This window comes from Limulus polyphemus, unplaced genomic scaffold, assembly GCF_000517525.1.
Source record: "Limulus polyphemus unplaced genomic scaffold, Limulus_polyphemus-2.1.2 Scaffold1676, whole genome shotgun sequence".
In the NCBI taxonomy this organism is placed as follows: domain Eukaryota; kingdom Metazoa; phylum Arthropoda; class Merostomata; order Xiphosura; family Limulidae; genus Limulus; species Limulus polyphemus.
Genome location: NW_013667286.1, coordinates 72,880 through 86,348, shown reverse-complemented (window position 1 = coordinate 86,348; position 13,469 = coordinate 72,880). Strand labels below are relative to the sequence as shown.

The 13,469-nt window shown below is 29.8% G+C and overlaps 1 protein-coding gene across 1 annotated transcript in view; it reads right to left on the bottom strand.

Annotated features, from left to right (window-relative positions):
- The window catches only part of LOC106464527 (protein transport protein Sec24A-like), a 64,405-nt gene that overhangs the window by 19,844 nt on the left and 31,092 nt on the right, over positions 1–13,469 (bottom strand). Inside the window, 4 exon segments of the mRNA XM_022392258.1 lie at positions 1,712–1,876; positions 2,868–2,934; positions 8,098–8,207; positions 11,759–11,885. Of these exon segments, the coding sequence (XP_022247966.1) occupies positions 1,712–1,876; positions 2,868–2,934; positions 8,098–8,207; positions 11,759–11,885 (469 nt within the window).

Here is a 13,469-nt window from a genome sequence, read left to right as displayed (position 1 = left end):
AAATTGCATATTTTTTTAGACTAAAATATATCTTAGTTAATAAGCTTGATAGATTATAGTGGAATTCTATGGTATTGATGTATATATAAAACCTAAAAAAATATTTTGTTTCATATCCACCACATGCAAAATTTTTAAAGGCTTAGCAACCTACATAAAGCAGCGACCAAGTACAAGGGTTGTAACTAGAAGAGATAATTGTTTGCTTTACTTCTTTATTTACTGTTCTATGTTTTATGAAAAATATGTTTAAGTAGTTATTTCAAAATAGCAATAATCTATACTCATATATAATGTATAATAATTGAAATGTGACTGTATTTTACAAAATACTAGTCTACTAAAACACAGCCAAGACAGGTCACTTTGTAAAGACTAAAGGTCAGTTTTATATTATTGGATACAGTAACATAAGTGCACGTATGCTGCATCATTGCATCTTCTGTATTGCTGGGCATGGCATGGCTAAGAGGTCAATATAATGAAAATAATAAATATATATATATATAAATGTATAATGTTATGTGATTTAAACTATTTAGTCTAAACATTTATGTTTGTGTTATAATTTGTTGTCATTCTAGAATGAAAGAGGCATAATTTATATTTATTTCCTAATTTTTTATGGTGGTTAAAGAGATCAGGCAAATTTACCGAACATGTACAGAGATTCGTTACTGAAAATAATAGATAAAATATAAAGACATTATAAAGATTTCACATGTGAAATTTGAAAATTTTCTGATGTATAAAAGTATTTTTAATCTAAAAATGAAAATTACTTTGCATGTTGGATAGGCAACATTTGAAAAGAAAAAAAAAGGAATGAGAAAAACATTGCTTTACAAACCTTGAGACTTAATAAAAAAAAATTACAATGTTTTCATATGTAAGATGTCAATGTTTACTGATAATCTTCCAGATTTCATTAACATACACTTACTAACTTAAAGGTTATACCATGAAAACTATAACAACCACAAAACGGTTACATGGACCAAACCTGTGATGAAAGAGTTAAGAAGAATAGCACTATATAAAAGAGCTTTGTAAAACATAAGTTTAAATGAAAGACAAATATTTCTATATTTTTCAACTGAAAATGCTTTATCAAAATATATTGCTTTATCAATTATATCAAAATGCTTTGATATAAAAGAGCTTTGTAAAACATAAGTTTAAATGAAAGACAAATATTTCTATATTTTTCAACTGAAAATGCTTTATCTTATCCTTGCAACACCCAAATCTACATTTTTCACAACTTTTTCAAAATGATACTTGTTGTAAACACATAAAGCACTCCTGATAATACATAGAAAAATTAATTACATCCAATTAACTCATCACTAATACTGACATTACAATATTTATGTTTACTATTTAGGTAAAGGATATTTAAAGTTATGACATTAATATAAAATCTTTAGTGCTTACATCCATATTACTCATTTCTCTTCCTACAGTTTGTTTTCATTTAAAACTTTTTTAATAAAAATGTGTTCTTTATCAAAAGAGAAATTAAAACCTTGTAAGTTGTGAAATGTTTTACATTCTTCAAAAGGAATTTTTTCAGTGATATTTCACCAAAATTAAAAACACCATCACTAAACAAACTTTCTCAGTGTTTGCTTCTCAAACATTTCAGTAACTTTATTTGTAGTCATGTCAAAGATATTAACCAAATAATTTATATAAAAAGCAACCTTACCATCAATATCTGACATCACCATCATGGAGGGTTGATTAAGACCTTCACTAATGTTATAAAAGTGAATGCAACTGTCAAATGTAATAAATCCAATTTGCGTGCGAGAATCACCAGGGATGTTATCTAGCTCCTCTAATAAAGTTTTACAGAACACTGTCAAGTAACCTAAGGACAAGAATTTGTTGAGCTTTTCTGAGTAGTCACACACACACATCCTATATATCATTAAAATATCCTCAAAAACATATTCCATACAAAATGTATAAACTTATATATATCCTCAAAAACATACTCCATACAAAATGTATAAACTTATATATATCCTCAAAAACATACTCCATACAAAATGTATAGATTTATATATGAACTGCCTTGAGAAATGTCCCACTTGGGAAATTTACTTTGATTTGCTGAAAATTATAGTTTATATTGTAATTAACTAAAAAACATACTAAACACAATGATATCATGTATACATATTACATTTCTAAATCTTTCCATCACGTAATGTCTCCAAAGTAAGCATAACCAAATGCAGGTAGTTTAAACAACACCTTGAAATAATTTATGATCAAATATACACAAATACAGGTTGTTAATACGTCATTAATTTCACGTACATTAAAAAGTAATTTGTTTTGTTAAACTTTGTGTTTTTAAAATATTTTCTGATTCATTAATGCAATAAAAATAATTTTTAATCATTATATGATGCACATAGATATGATGTTAATAACTGTAAAAAAAACTACATACAAGTTAACATGTCCACTGAAAAATTTAAGACTTTCACAGCTCCTTTGGTCAAAATTTAAAAATGTGTTGTGAAGAAACAGAAATTACATTCTATATTAAAATGAAATTATGTTTTATTAGCCTACACAACAAAATATTATAGCTGTGGCACTTTAAAAAAAAATGCTTTGAAGAAGACAACCTATTTATAACATTTAATTTCAAATCTTAAAAAGGTTTAACTTTCCATCTAAACATTAAAAATTATTGCAGAGAGACTGTCAAAAAAATCACTTTTACAAAGTAGATACATTTCAAATAGAGAAGCGAGTTCTACTACGTTGAGACAAAATAAAGTACCTGGGAAGTTCACAGTAGCAAAATGTGTTATGTTTTACTATATCACAAATCTTTATCTTACCTGTTTGTAAAGCACTATGTGAAACATCTAAAACATAAAGATATACTGCTGGTTGTGGTGGCCGTAACTGCAAAAGAACAAAGTTTATGATTTTTGTGTAAGAAAAACTAAATCAATAACGTTCTAAAATACTAACTAAAAAATTAGAAGTCAATATCAAATTTTCAATGTACACAACATTTATCATTTTAAAAAGATTTCACCAAGTTTTATGCCATTTATTAATACGATCAAACAAACTATAAAACTCTTCTTTGATAGATTGTTTAGGCAAAATATACAGCGGTGGTCCCATGGCTAGTCTCTCTCCAATCCTATTAGACATTTTCATGGAAGACTTTGAAGAAAGAGCCCTTTCATCCATACATAAAACAAAGTTTCTACAGACATCATGTTGACAACACCTATATTATCTGGTCCCACTGTCATGAAAACTTACCAGCCTTCTTAGAACATTTTAATTCTATAGACAAAAGAATCCACTTCACCATGGAAATAGAGAAACAAAACAGCCTACCATTTCTTGACCTACTCATCAGCAGACAAGAGAGAAAAATCCCCACAACTGTATACAGAAAACCCACACACACACAAACAGGTATCTACACTTCAAGTCATATCATCCAACTTCAATAAAAGTGGTATAATCCAATGCCTAAACAAGAGAGCAGAAAACATTTGGGACATAACAGCCATTGAAACAGAATGCGAAAAGATAGTAAGGTGTTTTAAACAGGACAGTTACACCTCCTCCATCATCAGAAACTCCCTGAAAAAGACCACAACAGAAAGAAAAAACAAAGAAAACACAAGTATTTACCTTCTGAACCTACAAAATTTCAGTGAAAAACTCAAATGCATAGCCAAAAAATCCAACATAAACATCCAGTGGAAATCCTACAAGACATTAGGATCCATTCTGGTGAAAAACAAACAGAAACCTACCAATGAGAAACACAAAAACATCATTTATGAAATTCCGTATTCCTGCAATGAAACAAACATTGGAGAAATGAGAAGAAGACTCGCAAAAAGAATAAAAGAACATAAAAACAGTACAAGATTCATGAAAACAGAAAATTCAACCATTGCAGAACACATTATATCAACAGGATAAAAAATAAACTAGGAAAAAACTAGAATCATCAACACACACAACTTTGGAAGACAAGAAAAATTAAAGAATCCTTTTACATTAACGGAATAGAACCTTCAATAAACAGAGATTCCGAATCAGAGGCGAGTAACCTGTGGCTACTGTTGGTTGAATATACAGGAAACCTTTCCACCAATCAGAAACGGGGATAAACCAACACTCATAACACACTCTTCACAATCCACTATAAAGACCAACAACACCATACATGCACTGAGCTGAAGACGAAAAGCGGCAGACTTTCGAAAATTTGTCCTCTACAATGGGCAGTTGCTATCCATTCAATTAGATTTTATCAAACTATAAAACTATTCAATAAACATAAATTGCAGAAGTTGGTAACAAAACTTAGGCTTATCATATTAAAGATTAATTACTCTGAAGTTTGCAGGATTGATAGATGTATGGTATTCTCAGGTGTTCTGACAACTTTTTTTTTGAGATAACTTCTGTAACAACAACTTGAGGAATTTCAGGAAATGTTTCTCACAGGAATCAAACAATTTCTGTAACTTTAAGTTTGAAACAAGAAGGAGATTGAAACACAGTTAAATGCATTCTTTACCCACAGCAAAGTGAATAAATGCACTTAACTATGAGACAGTGCTTCACTTTGTTCTGAAAATCTGTTACTTCAAAAACCTACTTGTCATAAGAGAAGACTTTTTTCAAGACAGAGCACAGCACTACCTACAAAACTATAATACTATCCCTCTCAGTATAACCTGAATTACCCATATCAGTGTTGGTCATTCCAACAGGTAAAACATACTTCGGACCTGTCCTCCTTAACTAAATGTGTTCTACCAGCAACTTCTCTCATGATAAAGCACATGTTACACTAAAGACAAATGACCCAAAATAATAGGTAGCTAGAGTGGAAGGAATTTAACCAACTTCTATGACTGACACTCTATTACTAAATTACACACAGCATAGCTAGAAATGCATATGCATGAATATTTTGAAACTTTTTGGTGAAAATGAAATGTCCCCCTTAATAAACTAAAGAATAAAGGAAGTACTATATATGCTTAGAATACTACACAATATTTGGGGATGAAACCTGTAAAAGGGAAAAAAACATATCAAAAAAAGGTGAAGTAAGGTAAAACTCATTCTTTTACCAATGTGTAAACAGACGTCTTAAACCCTTAATAAATATCAGGTCTAAAACTGATCTCAATGTGTCTATATGTATAAAACATTTTAGCTAGATAAATAATTTTTATTATTTAGATGTTATGTCAAAATATTTCACTGAAATCATATGAATACATATGAAGCAAAATAAAACAATATATATTAAAACAATTTGTGTAAGGAAACAAAATACCTCAACGACTCATGTGTTTGGCAAGAAATCTGATCATCAAGATAAGCTCACTCAGTATAATTAGCAGACATTGCAACATGACAAAAGTTAAGTTAGGCTTATGGCTGAAGAAATAAATTGATTACAAAATTCTAAGGTTAATCTTGTGACTTTATGAACATTCAATGAAGAAAATAAAGGTTTGTACCATTTAATTCAGATTTTGTGAAAAATAGAGAAAAAACCACAACCTTACTAATTTCTGCCATAATGCAATATGCCAGAGTGAAAATGATCAGAAATTGATAAATTGCTCAGAAAAAGATTATATCAAGCCATGAATGCAAAAGTTAAAAATGATCTGCAAAAGTATATTCTATAAAACTAAAAGACCCATCAACTATTTGGCAATGGGTTATTTATAACCGAAATGCAGTCGTGCAACTACCAGATGAGTATTTCAATGCATTTAAGAGAATCTATCTTTAGGAATGTAACAGTCATCATGAAATGAACTTTGCTATTTTTTAACTACACACACAGCAACAACTATACAAAGTAGTAGCATAAAGACAAGATCTTTTTTAAAGCTTGACCTGATAACTTTGAATTTGAATTTCCATTGATACTAAAGGGAAGAAAAAAATGGGAAGACTGAGTCAATAGTACTAAACATGAAACTTCAACGTCTAGATGTGGAAACTTTTTTTATGGATATTATTTTGAAAATGGAGCTGAAACATGACCAAAAAATAGCTTTGTCAATGCTTCAGTTTTGACATTTTGTGATTATTTTATGCCAGTAACTAAATTGATAAAATAGAGCTGTGCAGAATTCACCATAAATAAACCCTCATAACAAACAGCCCACAGTACTGTGCCATTTTGAGACTAACAAAAAAAAAAAAAAATTATAAATGTTTTCAAATTTTCTTATGCTTTCATTACTAAAATTGTTGTTACTGACACATTCCATTTGGGGTTGGTCAAAGTCACCCCCAGTTCCCATACTATAATTTAATACATTTTGTGTATCTTCATTAAAAACTATTTGTAAACAAAATAATCAATTTTTTAATTAAGTATTTTTACTAAACATTTGTCTGTGAATATATGGATTCAGTGTTGACTGCTCAGTACAAAGTGATTTTCATGTTAGTATTAAAAATACTTTTCTTTCAGTAAAACTGTATTCTTTCTATCCTAACTCCTCAGTTGATTTGACTGACCTTGTTACCACTATAAAAAAAATGCAAAATCTAAATTACCTTTTTTTTTCTTTCTAGAATGACTGTAGATTGTAACAAGAACTTAAATTTGTTATCCTAAAGAGCTTAAGGCCCATAACAGTATACACTTATTTATTCTTAATTTCATTGTTTTATTGCCTTTTGGATCTCTGTACATCTAATAATCCTGCCACACAGGGTTTAAATCACTCAGTGAATACATAGCTCATAAGCATATGTCTTCAATAATTTTTATAATTATTATTACTTTTCATTATCTTACCTAATCTAACCTAACAAGTTTAATGTTTACCTTAGATACTTTTATGACAATAAATATATATATATACATGAAATACAAAATATGTAGTACATAAATTTGCCCTCTTGTTTTTGTGCTGTTGGTTACCAACAAAATTTAAGCCCTTTTTTTATACTAATGGCACTAGTACACCAAATTTTTAATTACTTAAATAAGGCACCTAAAAATACAGAAAAATAACACCCACAAAGCAAACAATGCCAATTAACTGTCATAATTTAATTGGGTTTCTAACTTTGACACAAAAGCCTTAAAATAATTGTTTAAGCTTCTTGATATCTGAAAACCTTGAAAGAAACTTTCAAACTGATGATGAAATAGACAATACTCTGTACTGAAAACAATGTAATATGACATGTCATGTGATAGATTAAAATTTTGTTTTTCTATTGGTTATTAATGTTATAACATAAAATGTCAAAATTATTGGTAATTTCTGAAAGATAGGATGTGACAGGATGGCATGGGCATGACAAGTGGGTTTGCTTTTCTAGCTTATGATTCTGTAAACAAATAAGATTGAAGGCTATAAAAATGTTGTATTGCCCAAGTAATGTCTATATTATAATGTGTAATTTACATTATGTTTCATACTTCAGAGGGTGAGATAATTATATTAGAGATGAAAGATATAGAGAACATGTCACAATTCTCATGCTAGGGGAGATTGAATATTTTTAAAAATATTTTCTAATAACATTAAGAACTTAAAACTTATATAATATCAAAATGTGATTTGTTACCTAAGTTTTGATGCCAAGTTTGTTCATATACATCGATAATATAGTAGTTTAATTAAATATAGAATGTAACTCTCTAAAAGGTTGTGATATATGCACTCTTATCTACCCATAACAAATGGATTAATGGATCAAAAGTATTAATTTTACCTTCAAGAGACATTGGTTTTCTTAGGGTGAATGTTTAAAAATTTAACAATTTTAGATTAGTTGAGATGGCTACTTTAGAAACAGATATTTCAAAATATAAAATAATGCAGAACCACTAAATAATTCTGGATTCGACTCTTTCAAATGAGCAAGAATTATTAGTTGCAAACTGCATTATTCAAAAAATTAATTCTGAGTCAATAAATTAATAACAACAATAAACCAATATGAAATAAAAAAGTACTCATTATTCAGCTTATAAGTAACTAACTGTGAGCTTGTTGTTAACAACCAAAATATGCAACATTTCAAACTTACCATGTACTCTGAAGGTGCAATAAACTCAACAGTGGCATTTCTAATCTCTGGTCTTCTGGAGGGATCACCATATGACTTGGAAACAGGATCATACAGGAATTCTTCTGGTACTAATAAGAAATTAATTTCAAGGTCTTAAAATGTTCAGAATGACAAAGTGAGTAACCTTTTAGGCCTGATAAATGTAATGAAACAGTTTTTGATTATTTTTATCAGAATAAGTACTAAGATATAAAAATAATTTATTTTGTATAAGCATGTATACAGATATTATTTTATGTCACTTTATAACTCGTAGTTCTAAACTGGCCGAATTCCCTTGTAGGTGGTAACTTATGGTATGAGAAAGGTAAATGTGAAATGTTTGAACTCTACGATAATAACAACTGAACAAATAGGAAAGAAAGCAGAAAATATTGTTTTATTTCATTCAGTATAGTACTCAAAACCACTTTTTTAAAAAAAGTCTAGCCTTGGAAGGGTGTCACAGAATTTGAATATTTCAAGTCACCATGTTCTTGTTTCTACACACAATGATTTTAAATACAGTTATCTGTGCTTTCATGTTTCAGTTAATAGTATTATGAATGCTTAAATTTTTCAGGAGTCACAATTTGGACTACATAGATAGTTGTGTAAAGACATAGCAATGAAGTCTGAGTTGTAGCCTCATGTTACAGACAAGTGCCGGTCTCTTAAAATAATCTTCATAATTATGCTATTATATTTTTCATGAACTTCTTGGAGGTTGAGTTTTGATCATATAGCAATCAATTTAAGAATGTATATATGTGCACACACAAACAATATATGCACAGTGCAATTGGTAGTCTGAAGAGTACTTGAACAAACATCTTTTGTGTGTGTGTATGTGTGTGTGTGTGTGTGTGTGTGTGTGTGTGTAAATTACTTTGATTATACATATGTATAGAAACTAGAGGAGTATTATATATATAATTCTTAAAATGGATGTATACATAAAAACTAAATGAAAACAACATTATGTAAAACATAACTCTAATTCCAGATTTAAAGGGTATTAAAGGTTAAATATGAAAGTTGGAAAACAACAGAAACAGAAGACTGCTATTTGCAAAAAAATTGTAAAGCAGGTGTTTGAAAATAGAACCTACTTGCCAGTAACTTGTGGTGGACAAAAAAAAAAAATAATAATGTGAAATTCCATCTTTGCACATCTCTGGCTAGACATATGTAAGGGACTAATCAAAAGAAAACATGGAAAAACATCTGGAGGTCGTGTGATTTTTGATCATGGATATTTGGCTTATTATCTCCATTGCTTTACCACCTCTGAGTGTTTAACATCAGAGGTTTAATTTCTGATAGAATTTTGGTGTCACCATGTTCAGCTTAGCTTACAACTTTGGAAACTGAAAGGCCTCCTGAGCAGTGATTTGTCAAGGACAAAAGCCTTACCTGAAAAGCTATTTTCCAAACCTCTGATTTCAAATTAGCAACAGATTATTTAACCCTATCATTATGGGTCACGGGTCATGTGACTGCATTAAAAATTTTATTGAACTATTATTTTATGAATGTATATCAATAAGTTTGGTATCAAATCGTAGATTATAATTCAACTTTTAGTATTACCCATTAGTTAATTTCCTAATTTAAAAGTAAATATTAAAAAAAAAGAAATTCCAAATATCGATTTTTGTGTGTCACATATGTTGAATGCAGCATTGGTTAAAATTAGGTGTTTGTGATGTCCAAGTACAAAGTCTATAGTTTCTTATGAATCAGGAACTCAAATTATTGATATTGAAAAGCCATAATCTAAAATAAGAACCTCCTATCTTTTCTATTTGCTGAGATATTACTACATTTACTGAATCAAACATAGTGGCCACATCCATCTCTTTCCATTTTTGGAAATGCTTACGTACACCTACTTCTGTCTATGACACGTGTATAACCAATCAAAAACTCAGAATGTCACCCCTAGTGGTTTTCTCAGCCAACTTGAAGTATTCAGGCAACAAATTTTCTTTTTAAGCTAGCATCCAAACAACAAGGTAAGACTTTAGTGAGCTCAAATTTCATATTTTTTTAGACCAAATACAGCTCAGCTACTAAGTTTGATAAATTATAGTGGATTCCTGTGGTATTGATATAGTAATTAATTATTTTTGGTTATTTCAAAATGTATATATAAAACCTAAAACACTTATTTCATTTCACATCCTCCACATGTGAAATTTGATAAGGCTTAGCAACCTACAGCAAGCAGCAAAGTTTGTAACTAGAAGAGATAATTGTTTGCTATACATCTTTATTTACTATTCTAGGTTTTAAGAAAAATAAGTTTAAGAACTAATTTGTAAATACAAATAAGGTATATACATATATAATGTATTATAACTGGAATGTGACTATTTTACAGAATACTAGTCCACTAAAACACAGCCAAGACAGGTCACTTTGTAAAGGCCAGTTTTATATTACTGGATTCAGTAACATAAGTGCACATTCACCTCGTCATTGCAACTTCTGTAATGCTAACCAAGCACTTCTGAAAGGTCAATATAATAAAAACAATAAATGTATGATGTTATGAGATTTAAGCTATTTTGACCAAACATTTGTGTTTTCATATTATGATTTGTAATCATTCTAGAACAAAAAAACATAATTTATATTTATTTCCTAACTTTTTTATGGTGGTTATCAGTCAAATGGACTCAACCCATACAGAGATACAATAGTGAAAATAACAGATAAAGTATAGTTTTTACTAAAAAAAACATCTTACAATTATCTGGAGGTTATAAAGTTTTTGCATGTGAAATTTGAACATGACTTGATGCATAAAAGTATTTTTAATCTTAAAATCAAAATTACTTTGCATGTTGGATAGTCAACATTCAAAAAGAAAAAAGGCATGATGAAATCATTACTTAAGAAATCTTAAAACTTTATAAAAAAATCTGATACTGTATGAAAGTCTTGTAATGTTCACTAATAAGCTGTAAAGTTTTGTAACGATACGCGTACATTATAAAAATTATAGTGAAATTACTATCGTGGATAATTTTGTGGTTACAAGCTGATGCATCCCACCTAGCCCATACTGGTAGATTAAAAACAATGCAGAAAAGAAACATTTGTAATCTAGCTATTATATATATTAAATCACAATTTAAATAAAAGTACAACAGAAAATTTTGGAATTATGTAAAAAAAGTAACATTTACACACACAAAATGTGTTTAGAATGTGTCTCTCTCTCTCTCTCTCTCTCTCTGTGTGTGTGTGTGTGTGTATTCTAAGCTATTATAAACCATCTCTCAATTTTTCTTTTACTATTGTTATTCAGAAAAATAATAAAAAAATTAAAAGATTTTAAGATTGCAAAAACAACTTTATAGCAAATATTACAAACTTGCTTACTTAATTGATGGTTTACTTTGAGTACAAACATTTTACCAAATGATAAAGAAACAATTTACTTACTGATGCAAAATTTAAAATCAGTTAACTTGTACCATGTTTTCGGATAAAAATATTAGTTTACTGAAAAAAACCTGATAAGCCACAAGTAATTAAAGCAAAAATAATTAAGCTGAGAACAAAATTGACTGTGTAATTAAATGTTGGACTAAATACAAATTTTCTATGCTCTAAAACCAATACTCACAATCATTTACTCGAAAACAGAGATTACATTTCCATTTTCGCTGATCAACGAAAGATACATATGGGTTGATATATGTACGACATGATCTACACCGAACTATGCTACCACACTGAATCACTGAAAGTTGCTGTGAGACAAAAAGTAAAAATTAGTTTGCACAAGTTTTTATCAACTTCACTGCCATGAAAACAAAAAACATATCTTTCTGTATTCAAAGTATTTGCAAACAAAATTTTTTATACATCTTTATTACATCAAACTTTGACCAAAAAACAGATCTACCTCAGTAAAGCTGATCAATGTAGTGCTGACCTACAAGCAAAAGGGTGGTGAGTGAAAAAAGTAAATGAAATAGCTCAGTGACACCTAGAAAAGTTTTTGGACACGTAACTTATGTGAATAACCAAGGAAAACTCCAAAAGAATGAAAGGGTAAAAGAAAAACTTACTAAATACTTGAAGCAGCAGGAAATATGGTCCTGATACAAGCAGTAAATGAAAGAGACGAGCCTAATACCGTCCATAATGCCAAGTAGGATGCTTTAGCAGGGATTATAGCTTTGCATCAAAGTGCAAGAATAGATAATCAAATATGTAGTGCAGTTTAAATCTTCAATGATTTGTTTTATGAAATTAAACACAGAGCTACACAATAGGCTATCTGTGCTCTACCCATCACAGATATCAAAACCCGGTTTCTAGCATTGTAACTAAGCAGACATTCGGATCTCCAATGATGACAAATGAAGAATGTAACTGACCTATGAGATCACAGTCTGCCCAATCACTACCTACCCAGGGTGAATTTAATTTTACAGCTTCTGGAGACATGGATAGCAACATCCTACAATGGGATATGAATTGCTAAAAATAAGGATGGAAAATTATAGCTAAACAAATACTGTAACACCACCTTAAACATGTATATATCAAAGTTTCTTTACTAAACCACAGAAAACTGAGAAATTAAGAAAGTATTAGCAGAGTAAGAATGTTTAATATGTTGTAACATATATATCAGGATTTTGTTGTTGTTAAGATAAAAATGAAAAACTTGACTGTTCTACTGTATGAAGTGGCCATTATTACCTAAAATGTTTGACAGGTTTAGAATGTGAACATCTGAAGTTCTGTTTTTGCACCCAACATTTTGACTATCTGTTGTTGTTTTTTTGCCTTTGTGTGTCTAACAATGTAATTGAAATACAAAACTAGTCATTCCCATCCACAAACAGTGATTCCAAAGAATGATGTGGAGACCATGCAAAAAGATACTGAATAAGCAGGGCTCCAATTCCCAGCAATGTTGCACATCAAGACTGAAACTGGAATGTAAACAGTCTTGTCAACAGATGGAACTTCAGGAGCTAACAAAGCCTTCAAGTATGAGAAAAACAAATGAGATGGAGCATGGACATATGTTTGTACCAAAATCAAAATAGTGTAATGCACAGCTAAATTATAACTATTTCAAATTTGCACAACTCAGGGTAAGTTGTGATATTCAGTCTCTACACTACACCTCCTTTTGATCCTTCCATTTAGAACATGATAATGAATTCAGAGGGTGTGTCAAGATTTTATATATATATGAGTCGGCTGGGATTCTTTTACAGTAGATGTCTGTGACTTGCTGGTGATAAATTCAAACAATAAATGGACAGTACTCAATCCACTTGTTTTAAAATAGTATATTCAAAACAAGTCAATCA